The sequence below is a fragment of the Orussus abietinus genome, unplaced genomic scaffold (assembly GCF_000612105.2).
Source record: "Orussus abietinus isolate OABI.00-Male unplaced genomic scaffold, Oabi_2.0 scaffold119, whole genome shotgun sequence".
Taxonomy (NCBI): Eukaryota; Metazoa; Arthropoda; class Insecta; order Hymenoptera; family Orussidae; genus Orussus; species Orussus abietinus.
The window spans coordinates 13,669-39,410 of record NW_019394337.1 but is presented as its reverse complement, the minus strand read 5'-3'; the positions used below and the strand labels follow the sequence as shown (position 1 = coordinate 39,410).

At 39.0% G+C, this 25,742-nt stretch overlaps 2 protein-coding genes across 5 annotated transcripts in view; one reads left to right on the top strand and one right to left on the bottom strand.

Annotated features, from left to right (window-relative positions):
• The window catches only part of LOC105697803 (26S proteasome non-ATPase regulatory subunit 1), a 48,968-nt gene extending 32,527 nt beyond the window's left edge, over positions 1 to 16,441 (top strand). Inside the window, exons 11-14 of the mRNA XM_012421459.1 lie at positions 12,045 to 12,379; positions 13,461 to 13,813; positions 15,399 to 15,753; positions 16,225 to 16,441. Coding sequence (XP_012276882.1) covers positions 12,045 to 12,379; positions 13,461 to 13,813; positions 15,399 to 15,753; positions 16,225 to 16,295 — 1,114 coding nt within the window. The 3' untranslated portion in view covers positions 16,296 to 16,441. The remainder of the gene's footprint in view (positions 1 to 12,044; positions 12,380 to 13,460; positions 13,814 to 15,398; positions 15,754 to 16,224) is intronic.
• LOC105697804 (glyoxylate reductase/hydroxypyruvate reductase) overlaps positions 1 to 25,742 on the bottom strand; it is a 41,740-nt gene that overhangs the window by 2,437 nt on the left and 13,561 nt on the right. For 2 of the 4 annotated variants that reach the window (XM_012421465.2, XM_012421464.2), the window contains exon 6: positions 25,247 to 25,509. In XM_012421465.2, the coding sequence (XP_012276888.1) occupies positions 25,394 to 25,509 (116 nt within the window). In that variant the 3' untranslated portion in view covers positions 25,247 to 25,393. Of the gene's footprint in view, positions 1 to 6,699; positions 7,040 to 10,734; positions 10,904 to 25,246; positions 25,510 to 25,742 lie in introns of those variants that run through there. The other 2 variants (XM_012421462.1, XM_012421463.1) reach the window with 2 other exon arrangements.

The following is a 25,742-nucleotide window of genomic DNA, read 5'->3' as shown; positions in this document are numbered from 1 at the left end:
TGTGGGAATCGTAACTCTAATGCAAGGCAACATACGGAATAACCTTGGGAGCCAGCGTTTCAGAGTAAAAAGAACATAGGAAGGGTTACTTCACCATTTGTCGATGTAACTACAAGGAACGAGATGTTCCAACATAGTGCATAGTCGTGTACGTCCATTTGGAAATTTTCCGTCGACAAAAACTCGACTTTTATGATTACTTACATTATACTTGTGTTCCTGGCAGGGTTTTCGTACGTTTGTTTTGGATTTTGGCCCTTTTTACTAAAGGCTAAGTACCACTGTTTTTTCGCCAACGCTACGCGATGCCCATCCTTGATGGTTAACCCATCCAAAAAGCGACCGCGCCCGACGTCGCTTTAAGGTGAAGTGAAACACGTCGAGGAACTTAATCAACGTCGATAAAGAAGATTTTTCTAAATGCCTACGTTGCCGACGTTCGTTTTTATATTGACAGCTGGGTCGAATTATATTGGATATTTTACCAAATGGCATACTCCACCTGTCGTTTTCGTACAATAATTACAAAGAAATTGAAGTAAAACTCCAGANGTTTGGTCTAATACCCTTAAAAAAAAGTGTTGTATTCGAATCGACTGATTTGAATGATTTCACTTCACCTTAACTTCGGTGATCTTACGAGAACCGGTGTATCGACGTGGCTTGAGCATCTCGTACGTTTCTATTTTAAATAGTAAAATATCATTTGATGTTCAAAAGGGTAGTTTCTTGATCATCGCGTCCCTTTTTCCTCTTCTTCCGGAAGGGGTAGGATCATTGTAACTTAAACGTAAGGAATAGACACGGGTCTTATATGCAAATCGCCTACGAGAAGTCTGGATACCTGGCGGCCCTGTCGAAACTAATGACGCTAAATAATTGTTTCTGCAATCGCATAGACAAGTTTGGAGTAATCTTGCAACGTGCAAAATCTTCCTATAAATCTGGTTACAGCTCCCAGATGAACCTTCTATTTTCCCCTGCTTATTATAACCTCTTCATGTTGTTAAGGCAAAGTGAAATACGCCGAGAAATTCGATCGATGTCGGTAAAAAATATTCTTCTAAATACCTACGTTGCCGACGTTGGGATTTATACCGACAGCTGGGCCGAATTATATCGGATATTGTAATAAACGGCATATTTAATGTGCTGTTTCTTTACGATAAGTATAAAGAGATCGATGTAAAACTCCAGAAAATTTCCAACTTATCATTTATTTCCAATGAGAGGCTATTCCCTCGGAAATCAGTGAAAACTATTTCCTTCGTTGAGAACCGATCGCCTTTGATTTCATATTGTAAACAATAATGCGATTCGGTGACGAGTAATATTTTGGTGATTTCCAGCTGATTTTCACGGGATTTCGAACATTAAAATCCGTGATATCCAGAGTGAATAACCCCTCGATTTACAGTTTATAATTTTCATCCACATATTCGATTAACGTAACGTGCAAGTATTTTAGTACCGAAGAGAAGAATTGCATAGAACACTCCACCTAATTTGCAGCCTCTTCGATCTACTTCGCCCAAAAAAAAGAAAAGATCGACAAAAGACCAGGAACTTCGAGTACAGGAAATTGCGGAGGTCTTTTTATCCCAGGGTTGATCGAACACTTTAACCTTTCGGTTCCCCGTGATTGCATCGTGTTTTTTAATGTAGGACGTGATCGATTCAGAGGTGGAGTTTCGGCAAATTACAATTAGGTCGGGTTTTGACCATCTAAGGCAATGGCTCTTCATTTCTTTTTTGTCCCGGAACACTTTTAATTAACCCTTAAACAGAAATTGGGTCACATCGATCCAACGTCAGCAAATCATAAATATGTACAAAAAATATGAATCTTTTTCTCCAAAAAACGGTTCACTTTTTTTTTTTTAATATATTTTGGACCATTATGAATTGCAGCTACCTAATTGATAATACGATGGGCCAGGTTGCATGTATACACGGAGAGAAAAAGAGCTGATAAACTGAACAATTCGACCCCGTTAAAGCCATTTTTGTTAAAGGAAAGCAATTTATCGTTTGATTTACTACAAATTTTCAGCTGCAACTATTTTTCAATAGTTGAGCATCTTCCTGGCTTTTGTGGGAATTTTGTAGGAACGGTAACGCACATTTATCGTAGAGTTCTTTTACCATTTTGGAATAATTAGGTTACCTTTTAAATATTGTCCACTCTTATTGCGAAATGTTATTTGCTTTACTCTTGGTATCTGTAACAATATTATTAATACAACTGTTTAACATTGCGGTTTGGTGAAGTCAACTTCCAATTCGTCCCGAAGGTTACCAAAAACTTTGTTCGAGTTATTTTGGACGTCACCGATAGATGGCGAAGTTTTCTTGCAAATGATTCGGATCGCTCTTTTGCATACAAGATACTCTTCCATCCCTAACTGACGCTAAGTCATGCAAGAATATCAACAGGTCGTGCATAATAATTTGAATAAACGTCAGTAACTACAGTAATCATTTTCGGGAAAGGATTGAACGATTAACGGAATTATTCGCAACCGTTAATAATACTATCCGGGCATGTCAAACATACGATGATATATCGGTTACGTAAACAATGTCAAATTTTACCACTTACATAGTAAAAAGTTTCGTTATCCTTCCTAGGAAAGTATAGTAAACTTGGAATAGTTCATTTTTTACTCCTCTCAAAAGGTAAAACGATATAGTAAGTAAGTTAAATTATCCGAGTCCTTTTTGAACCATGAAAACTAGTTAAAAATAGTTAAACTAAATTTTTCTCTCAGGGTATCGCTAAAATTCTCACACTAATAAAGAAAATGTAAGATCTGTCATGGCCGCACTATTAGTTGTTCAGGAGTGAACACATTTATGACATTCGTTATAGAAGAACGAAAAAGTGTGGGAAAATAAAGTGCGGAACCCCTGTAAGAAGTAATAAGTGCTGGGGTAATGGAACATTATGGATGCAGTTCCTGAGTTTGTATAGTTGTATGCGAGGGAATGCTACTTGTTGAGCCACAATTACTCCTTACGTCGCGAGCTTCATCCTCGACATCTATATCACCAGTTTATGATCCGTTGGTGGATTTCTGTACCCGGAAGGCAGAGCTGGGAAACCCGATATTTGGCAAACACAGAATCGGAAGATACAGGCAGTTATTAAAGGCTCGTTGGTTAATCAAGGTACTCACGTATTCAGCCCACGGTACAGCCGCTGATTGGCTTCTTAATGTGTTATGAAAGTGTCTGCTTTTATAGCTCTGCCCCGAGGGAAAAATCTAGGTAAATTAACTATTTCGTACCTAGCTTTCATGGTTCAAAAAAGACTCGGATACTTTTTACAGGAAAATTCACTTTTCTTCTCAACTAGGAAATCTAGGAACGGTTATTATATTTTTCTACCATTCGGGAGGAGGGAATTCAACTATTCCACGTTTACTGTACTTTCCTAGGAAGAACAACGAAAGTTTTTACTATTTATATAGTGAAATTTCACTTTATTATCGTTAACGTAACCGATATGCTATCGTATATTTTACATGCCCAGATAGTATTGTTAACTGTTGCGAATAGTTCTGTCAATCATTAAATCTCTTTCCAAAAATATTTTTTTGTTATTATGGACGTTTATTAAAATTATTTTGCATGACTTGCTAAGGTGAAGTGATAACCCCCTCAAATCAGTCGGTTTGAATGGAACACTTTTTTTTAAGGACATTGGATCAAACTATTCGAAACTTTGACACATGACTCGTGAACACCTGGGAATTATCCTGACACTTTCAACATTAGGATTTTTCAAAAGAATTGTTTAACTTAGCTCAGACCAGAACCAAAATGGCGTCGAGTTGTCATATTTCGATCGATATCAAATTATTGAAGACTCTGATATGAGAAACGAAAGTGCCAGGACAATTTTCCTACAATTTAGAACACTCTGGTAGTCGAGAAACTCGCATTTAAACAGGATAACGACAAAAAAAGTGTCTTCTGCGCTTCTATGCTAAAACGATGGGCATACGAGGTCTCGGAGTGAAAATGTAGTTATTTTGGAAGTCACAGATGGCGCAGGGGGTCCCTCTGCAGTCAAATTAAGGCCCCAGAAAGCACGAATCCAGAGGATTTCTGGAGTTTTACTTCGATTCCTTTATAATAATTGGACGAAAACGACAGGTGGCACATGCCATTTAGTACAATACCTAATATACTTCAACACAGCTGTTAATATAAAAACGAACGTCGGCATCGTTGGTATTTAGAAAAATCTTCTGTACCGACGTCGATCAAGTTCCTTGACGTATTTAACTTCACCTTAACATTCTCGTACGTCTTAGCGTCAGTCAAGAATGAAGGAGGATCTTATAAGCAAAATAATCCTAGTCATTTGTGACAAAAGCTTCGCCATCTATCGGTATCGCCGAAACAAACTTGAAACAAGTTTACCAAACCGCAATGATAAACGGTTGTATTAATAATATTCTTACAGTTACTAAAAGTAAAGTGAATAACATTTTGCAATAACAGTTGACAATAAGTAAAAGGTAACCTAACTCCAAAATGGTAAAAACCTTGACTGTAAATATTGTTACCGTTCCTACAAAAGCCAGGAGGGTGCTCGACAATTATAAAATAGTTACACCTGCCAATTTGTAGTAAACCAAAGGATAAATTGCGTCCCTTTAACGAAAGTAGCTTTAACGGAGTCGCGTTGTACAGTTTGCCAGCTCTTTTTCTCTCAATGTTGACGTTTCGCTTCGGGACTCGTTCGATCGATAGCGATTGCCTTTTTGGGATCGACGTGGCACTCGCGTTCGATTTCCGAGTGCCCGACCGGATCATTCCTGTACATTTCCAAAATTGGACCCGCGTCCGTAATTCGTCCTGGCATTCATGTTCCATTCGCTCGATGCTCCGAAAATATGGAACTTCCGATCCAGAATCGTTTGCCCCAAGTCTAATAAGAGCTGGCAGAGGATTCAGAAACCGCTGGGAACTGATCAGCCAAGTTCCTCCGATTAAGGTGAAGTGAAACACGTCGAGGAACTTGATCAACGTCGATGAAGAAGATTTTTCTAAATGCCTACGTTGCCGACGTTCGTTTTTATATTGACAGCTGGGTCGAATTATATTGGGTATTGTACCAAATGGTATATTCCACCTGTCGTTTTCGTACAATAATTATAAAGAAATCGAAGTAAAACTCCAGAAATCCTCTGGATTTATGCCTTCTGGGGCCCTAATTGACTGCGGAGGGACCCCCTGCGCCATCTGTGATTTCCAGGTCAATTACATTTGCACTCCGAGACCTCATATTACTATCGCTTTGGCATAGAAGCGCATACAACACTTTTTCTGCCTTTATCCCGTTAAAATACGAGTTTATCGATTACCAGAGTGTTCTAAATTGTCGTCAAATTGTCCTGACCCTTTCGATTCTCATATCAGAGCCTTCGATAATTGTATATTGATCGAAATATCAGAGCTCGACGCCATTTTGGTTTTGGCCTGGACTGAGTTAAAAAATTCTTTTGAAAAATCCAAATTTTGAATGTGTCAGGACAATCCTTAGATGATCAGGAGTGACGTGTCAAAGTTTCGGACAGTTTGGTCTAATACCCTAAAAAAAAAGTGTTGTATTCGAATCGACTGATTTGAAGGATGTTTCACTTCACCTTAACACCCTAATCGAGATTAAAGCAGCGTCGAAATTGATGCGTGGGACGTTGCAGACATTCATCGTCATCTACTAATATAAAAACAACGGATAATCTAAATATTCGCCTGTTATTAATTAATATTTGTTGCAACAGAGATTGAGTTAACCCGTAATAAAATTTAAAATGCTGGGAACTTCTGCAGTATTTGCTTCGTGGTATCGTTATGCCATTAATGAAATACATAGTTTGAGTCCTAAAATGGAGAGGAGGAATCTAATGTCATAGAACGAGGTGTAGAAAACAAGATAACCCGTTCTACCATCTTCCTTGATTTGTTATAAAGAAATAGATAATTGTTATAGAGAATAACAAATTTGCTGCTGAGCTTGAGATTGTCAATAGACTAATGTCGAAGTCTTAAACTCTTCGGCATCAGCATTTCGTTAGAAGGCTAAAAAGGGCTGAGCCATTCAAACTCATATAAAGTAAACAATAATTCAAACCTTTAATTCGGCAATGGGGGGACTCTATTATATTTATCCTTATATTATTATTTCTATTAATAGAAAATAAATGGTTGGTATTGCAAGATCAGTTTTGATATTACTTTATAAGATATAATTCCCAAAGAAATCGTATTTGCATAAAACCTGGAAGCACTTTCATGTCTTTTAAGGTGATATGAAAGGGTCACTTTATAGAAATCAAGACGTGAAAATATTATTCAACTTTTCTCTAAACTGAGGACACCGAATCATTTGAAATTTCAGCACGTGATTATGGAGGCCCTAAGGAGGAACCCGATGCTCATGAAATTTCAGTTTTTAAGAAAAAATATGTTTATTCACCCCCGACTAGAATTAAGGATGCATATTTTGTTTTGATAAATGAAATTTCATGAGCATCCAGCTCTTCCTTAGGACCTCCATAATCACGCGTTGAAGTTTCAAATGATTCGGTGTCCTCAGTTTGGAGAAAAGACTCATAAATTGTTAATTTTGACATATGTGTGGAATGACCCTTTCATATGATAATAAAAAGAAGTTAATCTTACCCAGTTCGTTGATGCGGAGAGGATTGGTGATGGTGATGATGATGATGATGATGTGACATGGTCCTGGTGTTGACCGTAAGTGTCTGAGAGCCCGGGTTTCCCATTCCCTCGAGTCCTCTGGACAATTTCAGCATTTCTGCCCCAAAAGCGTGTAAAGCCGACATCGCCGATGGCGGAGGCTCGCTTTCCGGAAGCCAGAGTTCGTGGGTGTCCAGGGTGGTCAGCTCCGTATCCGTGGATGCACCGGAAGTGTGTTGAGGAGTACCGGATCCTCCGGTGGATCCTTTGTTCAACAACTTTCTCCACGTACAGCGTCTGTCCAGCCCTAAAATCACGCCACCTGTTCACCACACGAAATAGATTTGCACAGTTTTTATCTTACGAAATATCTACTACTTCAGTGTTAGTATTAAGGCGATGCGAAAGTGGCGACACAGAGGTCTCGTTTATCAAACTTTTCTTTCCACTAGGTGTATCGAATCTTTTCATAGTTTACAATGTAAATATGGAGGCTATAAGGAAGGTCCTAGCGCCCACGAAATATGAATTGTTTAAAAATTTGCTTGGAGGTATTTTAACACTTTACCGACCGGCGAATTTGGAAGTAAATGGCGATCACGGGTATCGTAAAACCGATTAATAGGCTTCCGGTCGATAAAGTGTTAAGAATTTTTAAGTGAAATTGAAATTTTATGGGTGTCTGGACCTCTCTTATAGCTTTCACATTTACGTTGTAAAATTTGCAACGATTCGCTACCCTCGGTTCGGAGAAAAGTTTCATAAACGAGTGACCTCTCGGATGCCGCTTTCACATCCCCTTAAGGGATTATCCTACTATTTGGACACGACATTTTCCAATCCTTTCAGAATTTCTGTTGGACATCTTTTTCCGAAACAGAGAATCCGCCTTCGACCCTGTTTTACCTTTTCAATAATTGTATTACTAATCTTTAGTAGTTAATTTGGGCATTTTGAAAACTCGAAAATGTAGATTCCAATTTTTATACTATATTTATTCACCTATTATTATTTTAAAAGAAGTTTTAATATTGTTTGTACTTTGTGTTTTTAGGTTATTCGGGATGATGATAGATTTTAAAGAAATGTTCCTTTTTAATTTTCGAACAATAAGCTTATGAGATATAAAATACTTTTGAAAGTTGGGGCAAATGAGTAATACTCGCGCAATAGAGATAATCAAGTTAATTCATACTTGTGAAAACCCTTAAGCAGTTGAATATTTTACCGTTTTCAACATAAGTCTTGCTTTTACATGTTACAGTTGCGATGATCATTCTTATGATTTCTTATGCTTTTATACGTGTAATTCTAATTTTCCAACGTTGTATAGAAAAAATCAGAAGATGCAAATATAACTACAATTTATTTACAACGATTCCTATATTACCGCTGCAGCCGTAATGGTTAAAAGGACAAAAAGTTGTAATTACATCTGCAGTAATCGTTGATATGGTTCCACCAACAGTTTTATACGCGAGCACGTGTAATGGTGGGAATATTTTTCTACGTGTACTTTGTCGCAAATGGCAGCTTATACGGAACGAGAACAAAGACGTAATTGCACGTGAAAGTCCAGTATTTGACGAGTGGTTGGCAAAAATCTGATCGAACTTGTCCAAGTATCGACATAAAGTGGGCAAAAAAGTAAGCAACCGATTTCAGTTGTTGGAGTTGTCGGTAGAGCGCGCGAGCGTATTTCCTGATTCTCTCGACGTCCAGTAATACCGCCGTCTAGTTTCATTTTGTCACGCAAGTGGCGCTGGGATCGATTCGATCCTTTCGACCGAAGCCGAAGGGGCATCCCCTTAAATGTGAAGTAAGGGAGTCTTTTCGAGCGCGGAAAATCGACTCTTCGTGCAGCCAGAGTCGATGACTGACGTGACCGGGTTCGAGGGTTAGTCCGTGTCGGCCCAAGACGATATTTGCAAGTAGATTGGCCGATGCAAATCTGTCGGGAGCTAATTCTTTGCGGACCGCCTTCGCGTTCCAATTTATTCGAATGACGTGGTCTCTAACGGGCCTTGGGAATTTTACGCCCGCGAAGCGATAACGCGAACGAGAGGGAGGACGATAACTCGCGAGTCCGGCCAACGAAACGAGATCCACTTAAAGGGGTGCGGAAGTGGCATCCGAGATATCAATCGTTCATGAAACTTTCCTCCGAACTGGGGGTACCGAATTGTTTCAGAGTTTACAACATAAATGTGGAGGGTATAAGAAAGGCCCTAAAACTCATGAAATTTCAATTTTTTTAAATTTCTTTCTAGATATCCTTAAAAAATCTTATAAAAAATGAAATTTCATGAGTGTCAGAACCTTCCTTATAGCCTCCACATTGACGTTGGAAAGTTTGAAATGATTCAGCCCTCCCAGTTCGTAGAAAACTTTCACTATCTCTTAAGTTAAATGGTGATAATCGTCTGTAACCCTGTCAAGCGCTATTTTGGTCTTCTATATCTTTTTCGACACTTTAAGCAATTTTTAGATTGTTTTTTAACGTGATCAGCGGCTTTGAATGTCCCTATCTGTGTACGAAGCGAACGTTTTTCGGAGTTTAGAGGTTTGACCGTTAATTTCTTACTTTTACTCCCTAGGAACGATGACAAAAGTTCAAATGAATATTCAAGGAATAAAGTCAGAGTCACTCCTAGAGAGAGTATGCGTATTTGGAGGAAGAGATAACGAAGAAAGAGATAACAAAAGGGGAATCATTTAGGTTTTTTGGTGACGGTGGTTACGCCCTATCTAGCGCCTGTTTTGGTATTAGACGTCTTAGATTTTAGAATGTCTCCTGCCGTTATGGTGGTTTCTCAAAACGGGATTTATTTAGGTTCGTTGGTGTTGGTGATTACGCCTTATCTAGCGCCTGTTTTGGTCTATGGTACTAGACGTTTTAGACAGTTTTTTACAATGTTTCCTGCCGTTATGGTTGTGTAACAAAACGGGATATACTTAGGTTTGTTGGGGATGATGGTTACGCCCTATCTAGCGCCTATTTTAGTCTGCCGTACTAAACGTCTTAGTTTTTAGAATTTTTCCTGCCGTTATGGTAGTTTAACAAAACGGGATTCATTTAGGTTTGTTGGGGATGATGGTTATGGCCTATCTAGCGCCTATTTTAGTCTGCCATACTAAACATCTCAGATAGTTTTTAGAATTTTTACTGCCGTTATGGTAGTTTAACAAAACGGGATTCATTTAGGTTTGTTGGGGATGATGGTTACGCCCTATCTAGCACCTATTTTAGTCTGCCGTACTAAACGTCTTAGTTTTTAGAATTTTTCCTGCCGTTATGGTAGTTTAACAAAACGGGATTCATTTAGGTTTATTGGGGATGATGGTTACGCCCTATCTAGCGCCTATTTTAGTCTGCCATACTAAACGTCTTAGGTAGTTTTTAGAATTTTTGCTGCCGTTATGATGGTTTAACAAAAGGGGATTCGTTTAGGTTTGGTGTCGACGGTCTGTAGCATTATCTAGTGCCACTCTGGTCTGCAATACGTTCAAATTGTAACATTTGTAAGCCGTTTGCGAATTTGATTTATTTCACGTATTTTATAAACGCATTGAATACGTACTCACTTATAATTTATTAATAAACGTGAAATAGATGGAACGCCAACGTTATACGCAACGTGGAGAGATTGAGCATAGGAGGACTTCCTTTATAAAAATTGCTCGGGTTAGTAGTAAATAAATTTGAAGCAGTGGCTAAAAAAACATTCTTACTCCTGGATGAAATAAACGACATACAGTTTGGGGTGACTAGTAAGGAATATTGCAGCCATGGTTATAATTTATGTCAACCGTTTTTTGTTGTCCATGCAGAAAAAAACGTGCAAAGAAATGCTGCCGACCGGCTTTAAAGTTTCACATTTGCGGAAGCAAATTGAAATTGAGATTGGTAATTATTTTTCTGCGTGTACGCGTACTCGTGCAGGTCAGTGTACTTGAAAATACACTAACCTCCCACAGGTGTGCCCTGAGGGCCACCTAACCATCCCGAGGACCAACCTGCTGTTCCTCCAATGTTCTGTCGTTGTTGGGCCAAAAGTCTTACTGTCAGAGCGTACGTGAGCAGCATAACTCCCAGTGGGATGTAGAAGCAGATTATGCTGCCGATGAGCTTATACAATGGATCCGGAATCTGACAGGCTCCGTCCACTAGAACCGAGTTATCGTCCTGAAACGATCAATAACGCGTTAACAATAATGTATAAGATTACGCATGCGTTTAAACGTGATATTAACCCTTTGAGTCCGGAACTCTTTCGACATATGGGCGAAATTCATCAATCCGTGCAGGCAATATTGGACGCCTTTAATAGCCAAATTTATATTTGATCCCATATTTTTCAACTTTGATAAGGGATCACGGGTTAAATAAAAAACATTCTGAACCGACCAACGTCCTAGTTAGCGTAGTTATTTGTATCATCTGTAGTTATCAGAGTTGGGTAGGTATAATACGTGCTTTTCTACATGTATATTCCAACGTATAATACGTTCCTAGTTTTAGTAGTATAGCGAAGTATATTACGCTCTTTTGTTTCTAAATAGAGAATAGTAAATCCAGGTAGAAACTTGACATTAAACGGGGTTAAATGAAAAGAATTTTGAACACGAGCTTCAAATTAATTATTCTTTAAAAATGTTTACGCGATTACCCGTGCGCTAAAAGACGTTTATAACCTGTATATCGTGCATCTGCGGCTAGGGTTGGGCAGTGATGCTTCATTCGAGGTTTTCTACGTAAAATGCCTAGCGAAGAATGGAGCGAACCATTAAAAAGACCCAGGCTTTCAACATTCCAATTTTCCATGCATTCCATGGAAAATTTTGAATTTTACGCGTATCAGGAATAGGAACTGAAACGTAAAATCCCATATTCATGTAATTGATGTCACGAATGAAATTTGTAAAGTAAAATACCTAGGAATTTCCCGAAAAAGAAGAAAAACTACGTAAATTGCCTAGGGTATTTTACTTACTCAACCCTGTCCGCGATATTCGAAACGTAAAATTCTAAACAATTTTGAACGCAAACGCCAAATTAATTTATTGTTCCTTAATAATATTTACGTATTTACATATGTGCTAAAAGACGCTTATAACCTAGCGGATGCCGTATATCTTACATTTGCGGCATCTTCCGTATAGGAGATGTGATTTACCGTTTTTCTACGATGTTTGACGGTAAACCACTTGATTTACGTAGCATACGTGAAAAACCTAGAAAAGCGAAAAATGACCCAATCCTGGTAGTTATTAATCCGTTTTACAAAGCAGAAGTCTACACGTTACGTTTCTTTATCATGTTTCAGGACTCCCGAACAATGTCCTAGCGTGGTGTCTTTGTTGGCCGAGAGTTACAACCCCCACGTTCGATATGGCGCCGCAATGGCGCTGGGAATCGCTTGCGCGGGCACCGGCCTCAAGGAGGCGATCGCTCTCTTGGACCCCATGACCAACGACCCGGTCAACTTTGTGCGTCAAGGGGCCCTCATCGCTTCCGCCATGATCCTGATACAACAAACGGAAGCTACGTGTGCTCGCGTGAAAGACTTCCGCGCGCTCTACGCCAAAGTGGTCGTCGACAAACACGAGGACGTCATGGCCAAGTTCGGCGCCATTTTGGCTCAAGGCATCATCGATGCAGGTACCGTAAAAAGTTCTTTCGGAAGTGCTTCGGCCTTTTCGCGGCTCCCCCTTAAGGTGGGGTGAAAGTAGCGTCGAAGAAGTCTCCTTAATGAAACTTATCTCCGAACTGAGTATACCGAATGTGAATATAGAGGCTATAAGAAGGGTCCTGGCGCCTATGAAATTTTTCAAACATTTTTTTGGATACAAAATGAAACTTCATGGGTGTTAGGACCTTCCTTACAGCCTCCGTACTCACTTTCTGCAGTTTTAAACGATTCGGTATCCCTAGTTCGGAGAAAAGTTTCAGGAACTATCGATCCTTCGGATGCCACCATCGCGTCGCCTTAAGGCGATGTGAAAGTGGCGTCGAAGAAGTCTCGTTTATGAAACTTACCTCCGAACTTGGGGTGTTGAAACGTTTTAAACCTTATAACGTGAATATAGAGGCTATAAGGAAGCTCATGAAATGTCAATGTTTGGGTCATTTGTTCATAGCTATTTTCCAAATGTATAAAAAGTGAAATTTCGAGAGTTAGGACCCATATTAGGGTCTTCTTATTCGTGTGATAAAATTTGAGACGACGACAAAGACTAGCAGACTATAATTTTGAATTGTAAAATTTCATCTCGGAAGCGCTCGGCCGAGATCGGAAAAAATCTGAAAATCCTGGACCCCTAAAGTGGAGACGATTTCAATACACGGCGCTGTATTTCCTTATTCTACTTTATGATCGTCGCAATTTTAAGACCGAACGTCTCTTGTTAAAGAATATTATCATTGTTTATCTATGACATCAAAGACAATCGGTTCTCAAGGAAGAAAATCCTTTTCACCGATTTCCAAGTGAATAGCTCCTCGCTTGCTCTACTATAGTCCAGGAGGCCGTGTCCCCTCGAAACTCGTTTGAAGAACAGAGGCAGTCGAGGAAGCCTCATCAACGGTAGCGTTTCTTCTCGTGGGGAATCCCCGTGGCCTTGAGGACCGATCGAAAGGACCGAACCGTGACTAACAAAGTTTAACTTTAATAATCGTCCAAGATGTTTGCGTATTGGAGGAGTTTGAAATGGAGCTAGAGAAAGTATTGTCAATGTTCCAGGTGGTCGCAACGTGACGGTATCTCTCCAGTCCAGGACTGGTCACACGAATATGCTCGCGGTGGTGGGTGCCCTGGTGTTCACCCAATACTGGTACTGGTTCCCTCTGGCTCACTGCCTCGCTCTTGCGTTCACCCCCACCTGTCTGATAGCCCTGAACTCTCAACTGAAGATGCCGAAGCTCGAGATCCGCTCGAATGCGAGACCGAGCGTCTACGCGTATCCCGCGGCTCTGGAAGAGAAGAAACGGGAGGATCGCGAGAAAGTGACCACGGCTGTCCTGAGCATCGCAGCTCGGGCGAAACGTCGGGAATTCGAACGACGGGCGCGGGATTCACATGAGAAGATGGAAGTGGTAAGGGCCGTCAATTTCTATTTCGTTCCTATTAAGGTGAAGTGAAACACCCTTCAAATCAGTCGATTCGAATACAATACTTTTTTTAAGGGTATTAGACTAAACTGTCCGAAACTTTGACACATCGCTCCTGATCATCTCGGAATTGTCCTGACACATTCAAAATTTCGATTTTTTTTTAACTTTTTAATTTAGCCCAGATCAGAATCAAAATGGCGTCGAGCTCTTATATTTCGATCGATATACAATTATCAAAGGCTCTGATATGAGAATCGAAAGGGTCAGGACAATTTTACGATAATTTAGAACACTCTGATAATCGATAAACTCGCATTTGAACGGGATAAGGGCAAAAAAAGTTTCGTATACGCTTCTATGCTAAAACGATGGTAATACGAGGACCCGGAGTGAAAATTTAATTGACCTGAAAATCACAGATGGCGCAGGGAGTCCCTCTGCAGTCAAATTAAGGCCCCAGAAGGCACGAATCCAGAGGATTTCTGGAGTTTTACTTCGATTTCTTTATAATTATTGTACGAAAACGACAGGTGGAGTATGCCATTTGGTACAATACCCAATATAATTCGGTACAGCTGTCAATATAAAAACGAACGTCGACAACGTAGGCATTTAGAAAAATCTTCTTTATCGACTTCGATCAAGTTCCTCGACGTGTTTCACTTCACCTTAAGGGGATATGAAAGGCGCTAAGAAGTTTAATCGACGTCGATAAAGTCAAATTCATCTATGCCGCTGGCAAGTTCCATTACCGACATTTATATTTATGTTCAAGTCTTTTACAGTCTACGTTGAGAGTTATACGAATTGAAGGGTTCTATATGTTATTTCGGTAAAGTAATGATAAAAAGATCGATGTAAAACTGCGGAAGTCCCATGAATTCATGACTATTTATATTTTGACGAAACAACGTCGCCATCTGTGACGTTTAGCTGCAATATGGCGTGGTCCGTGTACGTTTCCGAAGTTTTACGCTTCTTGGAGGCTTAGAATCGAAAATGAAGAGTTTTAGGACCTTGCTCGAACAATTTAGAATACCGTAGAAGTGAGATATTACATACTATTTTCATATTGCGCTTGCAACGTTTTTTCTTTGATAATTTATATGATCATCGTTTGTGTCACTTGAGTGGCATATTTGATATCCTGATATTACAGATACAGTAAAACATGTTTTTTATCGGTATACATCTGTGTTTAGATAAAGTTCTATTTCAATGTGATGAAAACTTGTGCTCATTATTTCATGCGTTGAACGATAGATTTAGTAATTACGGGCGCAGAGTCCTAAAATTGTCAGCTTTTAACATGAAAGGCAAATAATCTGTAATTAAAAAGAAAAATCCGTAAAATTTTCCTTTTTGAAAATGGCATTAATTGAAGACAAAACAAGTGAAATTCGTACAACGCGGGAATAAAGTAGAGAGCAAAATCATAGCCATAACTCGGATATTGGCAGAAATTGACAGAAATTGATTGGTTCTGCGCCCAAAGCGACAACTAACTTGAAAGTACAGATTTTTCGAAGAGCGACGCCGTTAATGGTGGCATTCTTTTAAATTACAGGAAACGTCACCGCTGGAAACCACCAAGGAGGCCGTCGAAGTGAAAGATGCTCCCGCCAAGGAAAAGGACGAGAAGAAAAAGAAAGAAGAGGAGAAAGATAATAAGGAGGCAAAAGAGAAGAGCGATAAGAAGGGCAAAGACGATTCTGAGAAATCGGAGAAGGAGAAAAAGGAACCCGAACCCACTTTTGAGATCCTGCAAAATCCTGCCCGCGTGCTTCGCCAGCAATTAAAAGTGATTCAGTTGGTGGAGGGCAGTCAATATGTTCCCGTTAAAGACGTGGGCATTGGTGGAATCATAATGGTTAAACATATTCAAACGGATTCCGAAGAGGAGTTGGTCGAGCCGGTTGCCGGTAACGTAACATTTTTTCACTATTTAAAAAGTGTGGATCCTGCAACCTTTAAGGCGAAGTGAAACCCTCCTCGAGTCGGTTGACTCGAATAAGACACTTTTTTTAAGGGTATTGGACTAAACCGGTCGAAACTTTGACCCTTGATTCGCGAGCACCTAGACCCACTTTCCCGACACTTTGAAAATTTCCATTTCCGAAACTCATTTTTTTTAACTTAGCCTAGACCAGAACCAATATGGCGTCGAACTCTAATATTTCGATCGATAGACAATGATCGAAAGCTCCGATATGAGAAACAAAAGTGTCGGGACAATTGTACCACGATTTAGAACACTCTGGTAACAGAGAAATTCGCACTTGAACGAGATTTTCGCAACTCCATTCTAAGGCGTCTTAATTTCGACGTTATAAAATAAAATAACGTTTCAATTGCACCGAATAGCAATATTAATTCTAATGCGTGCATTTCAGCTTTCGGGCCAAAGCCCGACGAGGAAAAGGAAGCCGATCCTCCGGAGCCATTTGAATACACCGAGGATTAGGAAGGATTCGAAAGGATTCGTAAGGAACTTTGTCTTACTCGGGAGACGATAATTCTAATCAACGTATACGTATGCGCTATGTACAAGCATCGTAATATATAGTTCAATTTCTTTTTGTTGATACCAATAAATCGATCTATTGGGTAGTAACGTTTTTCATTACCAATTTTCTACAGATGTCACCATCATAGTTACCGCATAGGGTGCGATTCCTCATATTATTATAAAATACACGTTCTTTTAAATATCCGTAAGAGTTTTGAAAAACTTGCCCTCTATAATAGTGCAATTTTCATATGCCTATATTTTTTGTAATCGTTTAATTCCTATTTTGTGTGATGACATTCCGTTCCGGTTAGGTTAAGTTAAGGTGATATGAAAGATTTAGATTATATTGGGTTGGTACATAAGTTTCTGCGTTTTTTTTAAACTAATTTTAATCGTCAAGTTTGGTTACTTATCTAGCAGTGGAGGCTGCTCGAACGATCCGAAACGTTTATGGCGAATATGCAATAAGTGATAGAGTTTTTTAACCTTTTTCATCGATTGCAGGTGACGAACGATAGTTGAATGGTTGCGTTTTATCACTTCAGTTAATTCACGTGTTGTTCGATGAGGGTTTTCATGAAGCAAAGAGTTTAACCACGTGCGGTGGAAAGACGTGCCACGCACGTCAACATGCTTTTGTTACCGGAACGCCAGCGACGTGTTACGCACGTCGTTGGGCGATTGTTACAGAAAGATAAATAACGTGCGTGGCATGTCCACCGTTCAATAAAATTCTGTACCGAGGCACAGTTTCTGCTTGCTCTTCATCGTGTAAAGTTATCAGTATTGACCCCAGACTGTAAAATGGAAAGTGATAGCGAAAACAGTGATGTTATTTATATAAATAAACGGAGAAGACAAGACAATGTAGAATCTGACAGTGATTTAGAAGAAATTGTTTTTCCACGTCGGAATCGGCGTAGAATTATATCTGACGACGAGGAAGATGTTCAGAATGAGAATAGAGAAAGGAATGTTTCATCCCAGGAATGGATTTGGAAAGACGCGGAAAATATAACGCAAGTATGGGAATATTCAAGGATATCTAAAATACATATTCTTGTTGGGCAAAATGTCACAGCCTTGCAAATGACAAGAGAAGTATTAGCAGAAGACTTTTGGGAAATCATTGTGACAGAAACTAATCGTTACGCCAGTCAAACACTCCAAAATGAAAACCGCAAATTACGAAAATTTGAAGACATTTGGTGGGACACCAATATAGATGAAGTACATGCGTATTTTGCTCTGTGCATTTTGATGTCCCAAGTCAAAAAACCTACTGTGCAGTCATATTGGTCAAAAAGAAGCGTAATCGAGACACCAATATTTCGAAAAACAATGCCCTATTGGAGATTTACACAAATTTCACGCTTTTTACACTTTACTGATAACGAAGTTGTAAACGATAATGACGATCGTTTATGTAAAGTGCGGAGTGTAATCGATTATTTTAATGAGAAATTTCAAAATATTTGCACTCCCGCGGAATACATTTCGTTAGATGAGTCGTTAATGAAGTACACGGGTCGGATCTCGTATAAACAGTGTAATCCGTCCAAAAGAGCACGTTTTGGAGTGAAATTTTATAAGTTATGTGAATCCAAGTCGGGTTATTGCATTAAATTCAAAATCTACACTGGTCAAGAGTTAGACAGAAATGCGAATGTATCTGACTCTGAAAGCGTCACAATGCTTATGTCCACAGTACTAACTGGTTACGGGCATACTCTATTTTTGGACAATTGGTATTCTTCGCCAAGCCTATTTCAAAAGTTACGGTCTAGAAAAATTAATGCCATAGGAACAGTGAGATGCAATAGGAAGAATATGCCTAAAGAACTCGCAGCTGCAAAACTAAAACGTTCTGACGTGATATCGCGCTCCTGTAATGGAATTTTGGTTGCAAAATGGAAAGACAAAAAAGACATATATGTAATGTCCACGAAACATACAAAAATTGAGATGGTCGAAGTGGAAAAAAAGAGGTGGAAAAATAATAATAGCCTTACAACAAAGCCTAACATCGTTTTGGAATACAATGAGGGTATGGGTGGAGTGGATCTGCAAGATAGTTATTTATCATCTTTTAAATTAATGAGAAAATACGTTAAAAGTTATAAAAAAATATTTTTTTACATAGCAGATATAGCACTGCTCAATTCATATATTTTATTTTGCAAAAAAATGGAAATACCAAAATGTAAAAAGTATTCTTTTTCGAAGTTTCGAATCGATGTAGCCGAACAGATTTTAGAAACAGTATGTCTTCCTGATTACCAAAGACGTGGAAGGATGTCTGCTGGAAATGCTCCGAGTCGCTTACAAGCGAAGCAATGGGGACATTTCCCAAGAAATATACCACCTACAAACGCCAAAAAAAATCCACAACGGAGGTGCGTAGTATGCGCTAAACATAAAAAACGGAGTGAAACTACATGGGAGTGTAAAAAATGTCTTGTAGCGTTACACATTCCAAGTTGTTTTGAAAAGTATCACACCATGCAAGATTATTAATAAATAAATTTAGTATCGATACAGATGTAATTTTATTATTCTGCCTCTTTATTTTCTCTTCTGGAACCCACCCGCTGAACGCTGCCTGAACGCACCGCGAAGTGATTCCCGCTTGACTGTTCTGGCACGCGCAACCGAGAATTTCTTTGCACCGCAAGTGGTTAAACATTCTTTACCGAAGTCGGATGTTCGAGCTGATAAACCATTTTTGCGCAATTCCGTCACTTACTGAACCTTCGCCATAAACATTTCGGATGGTTCGGACAACTTCCACTGCATTAACACCTCGATTAAATTCGAATGAAGTGTCGGAAATGAGCATTTTTTTCAACTTGTGGCTCCATATTTGATCAACCTAAAAAAGCACATAAATAAACTTAAATATGTTACAAGTACAGAAAAAATGGTACATAATACATAAGTAAACAATTTTCGTTGAGAATTAAAATTTAGTTAAAGGAAAAAACGCACGAACTTAGGCACCAACCCAATATATTAGGGGGACACATAAGTAATCAATTTTTTGACGTCTAAAACACCTCTTTCAAAATAATTGATTACTTATGGGTAACCCCATTATATCTGAGAGGTCAAATCATTCGTGAAAGTAATCTCTGAATCGGGGTACCAATTCATTTCAAATTTTACCATGAAAACATTGAGACCCTTTGGTAGGTCCTGAAACTTATGAAGTTTCATTTCTTATACAAAAATTTGTTTATTTGGAACTGGAACTGGCGTAGTTTATGCATGTTTTAGATGTTTTACGCTTCTTGAAGACTTGAAGAATCGAAAATGAAGAGTTTCAGGACTTAGCTCGAACAATTTAGAATACCATAAAAGTGTAATATTACAGACTCAGATAGGAAAATATGAAAAATACTTTCACCAACGATTGCGAGAGAGTGCTGGCTTGTCCCGGGGGCAACGCGTGTTTTTGAAGCAAACATTTAGTTGCAACTAAACGTCATAGATGGCGCCGTTGGTTCATTGGAGTATTAAAAAATCACGGATTCACGGGATTTCGATAGTTTTACATCTATCTCCTGATCATTATTTTACCGAAATGGTATATAGAACGCTTCATTTAATAAAATTCACAACATAGAAGGTAACGGCCATCAACATAAATATAATCGACGGTAACGTGACGCGCCAGCTTATGTTATCACTTAAGTAATCAATAAGGCGTTAATACCGAAAAGGATATACAAGGATTTTTTTTGTCGATACCGATTTCATATCTTTGCGCCTTTCATATCGCCTTAAGGCCGATCGTCACTTGTTGCCGAATCGCATTGTTCATCATATGAAGTCAAAGACAATCGGTTCTTAACGAAGCAAATCGTTTTCCTTGACTTCCCAGCAAACAGTTCCTCGCTTGCACCTCGACATCCAGCAGGCAAATGAGGAGACGTTGCAGCCACATTCGTTGAATCGCCGAAAAGCCAAGATGGTAGACCTCCAGGAATATTGATTTGAATAATAAATGGAATAAATAATCTCCGCTGATCTATATCTAACCAAAGACGGTCTACGTCACAAGCCGGATTCCGTCAGAACCCGAGAATTCCGCGATGTCTCTTCGCTAATCAGGCAGGACCGCGACCTAGCTTGAAATTCAAAGCGTAACCAAAACCGCAAACTAGTTCTAACACACCCAGCTGCCTATTTGGAATTTGTGCACGTCAGTCAACCCGACTCTAGGTCACCGAAGTGTCTGTGCACCGCGGCACTTTGATATCAGGCGTAAACACGAGTTCCTTCCTGGCGTCTCGTAGGATAATATGCGGCGAATATAGAGGGACAAATTTAAATATAAGAATAAAGCAATTTAAGGTGAAGTGAAACCCCCTTCAAATCAGTCGATTCGAATATAACATTTTTTTTTAAGGGTATTAGTCCAAACTGTCCGAAACTTTAACACATCGCTCCTGATCATCTAAGAATTGTCCTGACACATTCAAAATTTCGATTTTTTAACAACATTTTTTTACTCAGTCCAGACCAGAACCAAAATGGCGTCGAGCTCAGGCGAGGTAGGCTCAGGTAGGAGAACGTCAAGTTTTCCGAGTTTTCAATTTGACAGGTTGGTCCCTTAGCGATAGCGCTGCCATCTACAGAGAAAATTTCAAACAATGTTCTGTATCCTTTTTTTTTTTTTGCGAACACGAGCTCCCATAAGGGACCCTATGCAGTTCGTCCCCCTGGTCTCTAGTCTCCATGGTTTAAGAGATCAATTTGTATGTCACGCCCAACTCGTACCATATGGTAGCTTACATGTCCCAGCAATCGATCCATGATCGGAACCGCATACCCAGATGTGACCATCATTGGGTTTCCTCCGAAATTGCCCGAAACGCGTCCGTTTTGGTTTCGAAACAGATTTGCAAATTACGGGAAGAATTCAAATGCGCTCAGATGGTACTTGATTCATGAAAGTGTAAAGATTAGCGAAAAATAGTTCTTTAAATAATAAGCTACGCGCGATAAATTATTTTTACTTATTCAATTGAATCGAGGACGTTAATTCAGAAGTGTAACGTTCACTGTGTCAGAAACTTCTTGAAAGTTCAGGGGCATTTTGTGTGAATATTTTGCAAGGCTTACTGGCAATAACAAAAAATTCGGTTATTAGACCAATTCGTCCAAATATACATTCATTAGCAAATTTATGAAGACAAAAATGGTATTCTTCCCCGCACCAAATATTTGGCCGAACAAATAACATTTTTGTTCACCCATAGAATATGATTCGCTCTCGAAGCGATGTATCGACGTGGGAGGATCCTATTTTCAAACTTTTTAAGGTGAAGTGAAACACCTCGAGGAACTTGATCGACGTCGATAAAGAAGGTTTTTTTAAATGCCTACGTTGCCGACGTTCGTTTTTATATTGACAGCTGGGTCGAATTAAATTGGATATTGTACCAAATGGCATACTCCACCTGTCATTTTCGTATAATAAATGTCAAGAAATCGAAGTAAAACTCCAGAAATCCCCTGGATTCATGCTTTCTGGGGCCCTAATTGACTGCAGAGGGACCCCCTGCGCCATCTGTGATTTCCAGGTCAATTAAATTTTCACTCCGAGACCTCGCATTCCCATCGTTTTAGCATAGAAACGCATACAACTCTTTTTTTGCCTTTATCCCATTCAAATGCGAGGTTCTCGATTACCAGAGTGTTCTAAATTGTCGTAAAATTGTCCTGACCCTTTCGATTCTCATATCAGAGCCTTCGATAATTGTATATTGAGCGAAATATGAGAGCTTGACGCTATTTTGGTTCTGGTTTGGGCTGAGTTAAAAAATTTGTTCCAAAAATCCAAATTTTAAATGTGTCAGGACAATTCTTAGATGATCGGGAGTGACGTGTCAAAGTTTCGGTCAGTTTAGTCTAATACCCTTAAAAAGAAGCGTTGTATTCCAATCAACTGATTTGAAGGGGGTTTCACTTCACCTTAATGCGTTGTACCGATCTGATCTATACATGTTTTTAAATCGACTCCCTGACATTACTATTCGGACAAACCCGTAAACTAGCGCGTCCCGTTGCCGACATACATAGTTTTGTTGAAGTCTTTTAACATCTACGTTGAGAGTTATACGAACTGAAGCGTCCCGTATATCATTTCAGTTAAATAATGATAAAAAGATCGACGTAAAACTGTCGAAATCCCGTGAATTCTTTACCGTTTATATTTTGACGAATCAACGTTGCCATCTGTGATGTTTAGCTGCAACTAAATTTTTGCTCTAAAAATACGCGTTAGCCCCGGGACAAGCCAGCGTTTTTATGCAATCGTCGGTCAAAGTATTTTCCATATTTTCCCATCTGACTCTATAATATTCCATTTCTACGGTATTCTAAATTGTTCGAGGTAGGTCCTGAAACTCTTCATTTTCGATTCTAATCCTCGAAGAAGCGTACGACCACGCCATGTTGGTTCCAGCCCATGATAAGTAAATAAATTTTGCACGAAAAATGAAATTTCATGAGTTTCAAAACCTCCATTAGGGTCTCCATGTTCACGTGGTAAAATTTGAAACGAATCGGTCCCCCCAATTCGAGGAATACGTTCTCCAATGATGTGACCTCTCAGATATATATGGGCTGACTCTCATATTTCCTAAATATATTTTCAAGTGTACGTCGATCATTGATTAGTAGTAAATAAAATCAAAAACGTCTGCATCCGTTTCCTCATAAGAAGATGTTAATACATCCTCAATGTAATCCACGTTTTTCTCCCGTTTGTGCAGTTTTTAGGTTGAAGTTAAAAAATTAACTAAAGCTAAAAAATTAACTAAAGCTAAAAAATTGAATTTGGATGGTTAATCTTCCCGACGGTTGATGAAAATTAACCCGCCGTTAAAATGCGGTGGAGCGGGCAACTCGTTATAACCGAGGATTAGTTTTTTTAACCGAGGGTGGTGGGATCGGACATTAATGTACTTGAACGTTTCGTTTTTCTGAAGTAGGGGGATTAGAAACATTCTTTTGTTTTTACTTCTGAAGAAGAAATAAAAGTTGAAGTCCTGCAACTGGGGAAGGGAGACATTTAGTTCCGAGGGGTCGGAGATCGGAGGAAAGGTCCCTCAAGACCTGGGAATCTTTACGTGCAGTTCTCCGTCGTCCCCAAAAAGTTTGCGCTACTTTGCGAGTGCCGTCGGCAATCGGACGAGGACGGCGATTAAGAAACTCGTATTATCGCATCTTGCGCGTTTGAGTTAGAACGATACGCCACGGCACTGAAAGAAAAAGAGCTGGTAAACTGAACAATTTGACCCCGTTAAGGTGAAGTGAAACACCCTTCAAATCAGTCGATACGAATACAATACTTTTTCTTAAGGGTATTAGACCAAACTGTCCGAAACTTTGACACATCACTCCTCATCATCTAAAAATTATCCTGACACATTCAAAATTTGGATTTTTCAAGAAAATTGTTTAACTCAGTCCAGACCAGAACCAAAATGGCGTCGAGCTCTCATATTTCGATCAATATACAATTATCGACGGTTCTGATATGAGAATCGAAAGGGTCAGGACAATTTTACAACAATTTAGAACACTCTGGTAATCGATAAACTCGCAATTGAACCGGATAAAGGTAAAAAAAGTGTTGTATGTGCTTGTATGCCAAAATGATGGTAATACGAGGTCTCGGAGTGAAAATTTAATTGACCTGGAAATCACAAATGGCGCAGGGGGTCCCTCTGCAGTCAATTAGGGCCCCAGAAAGCATGAATCCAGAGGATTTTTGGAGTTTTACTTTGATTTCTTTATATTTATTGTACGAAAACGACAGGTGGAGTATGCCATTTGGTACAATACCCAATATAATTCGACCCAGCTGTCGATATAAAAACGAAAGTCGGCAACGTAGGCATTTAGGAAAATCTTCTTTATCGACGTCGATCAAGTTCTTCGACGTGTTTCACTTCACCTTAAAGCTATTTTCTTAAAGGAACGCAATTTATCGTAGCTGCAACTATTTTTCAATGGTTGAGCATCCTCCTGGCTTTTGTATGAATTGTGTAGACCCGGTAACAATATTTATAGTTAAGTTTCTTACCATTTTGGAATACTTAGGTTACCTTTTAAACATTGTTAACTCTCGGGGCAAGATGTGGTTATTTCCTCTACTTCCAGTAGATGCAACGATATTCCCGATACAACCGTTTACCATTGCGGTTTGATTAAATCAACTTCCAATTTGTCCCGAACGTTACTGTAAACTTTGTTGAAGGTAGTTTCGATGGCATCGGTAGATGGCGAAACTTTCTCGCAAATGATGCGGATCGCTCGTTTGCATATAAGATACTCCTCCATCCCTACCTGACGCTAAAATATGCGAGAATGTCAACAGGTCAGACATAGTACATTTAATAAATGTCAATAATTACAGAAATTATTTTTGGAAAAAGATTTAATGGTCAACGAAACTATTCACTACAGTTCATAATACTATCTGGGCATGTATAATGTGCGATGATATATCGGTTACGTTAAAAATAATAAAGTATATAAATAGTAAAAAGTTTGGTTATTCATCCTAGGAAAGTATAGTACACGCAGAATGGTTCATTTCCCTTCTTCCAAAAAGTAAAAAAAAACATAGTAACCGTTGGTAGATTTCCTAGTTCAGAAAAAATGTTTTGCTATAAAAAGTATCTGAGCCCTTTTTGAACTTTGAAGATTAATTAAAAAAAGTAGTTAATGCATCTAGATTTTTCTCTCAGTGCGGGGTTCTAGTTTGTAGAATGTAGATACGCAATATCTATCGCAAATTCTAATTACTTTCAAGAACGAGTAATTTTTTTATTTTATGGCCACTTAACAAGACTCTCGTTTTGAACGGAGAGGAATTCAAACGATACTTGGACGTCAGATTTTATATTGTTCTATGTTTTACATATTTGTAATAAAGTACACTAATTTACTATGAAGTAATTAAAGATACTTGCGTACAAATATCTAGGTAATACGTAATTATAATACAATGTATTGTCACGGTCCTGTGTCGTTCAGAGTTCGTGGACCAAAGGATTACCGTCCAGTCCGTTAAGGATGTTTTGTGCTGCCAGAATTGACATCTCGTTTCGGGTCTGTATAGTTGCACTGCCCAAATGAGGAATTACAACTGTTGACAATAAAACGTATGAATAACGTTATTCAATTGGTGAATTCACATATATAGATAATAATAATTATTAATTTCAAAGATATTTTGCTTTTCTTTCACGGAGAATCTCCGTCCCTTTGTAAAGAAATTATATAATGCGGGAATAAAATTATTTTCTTCTCCTACAAGATATTTGTCCGGAAAACCATATTAACGGAAATATATTCTGTCCAATTGTGACCAGATGAAAC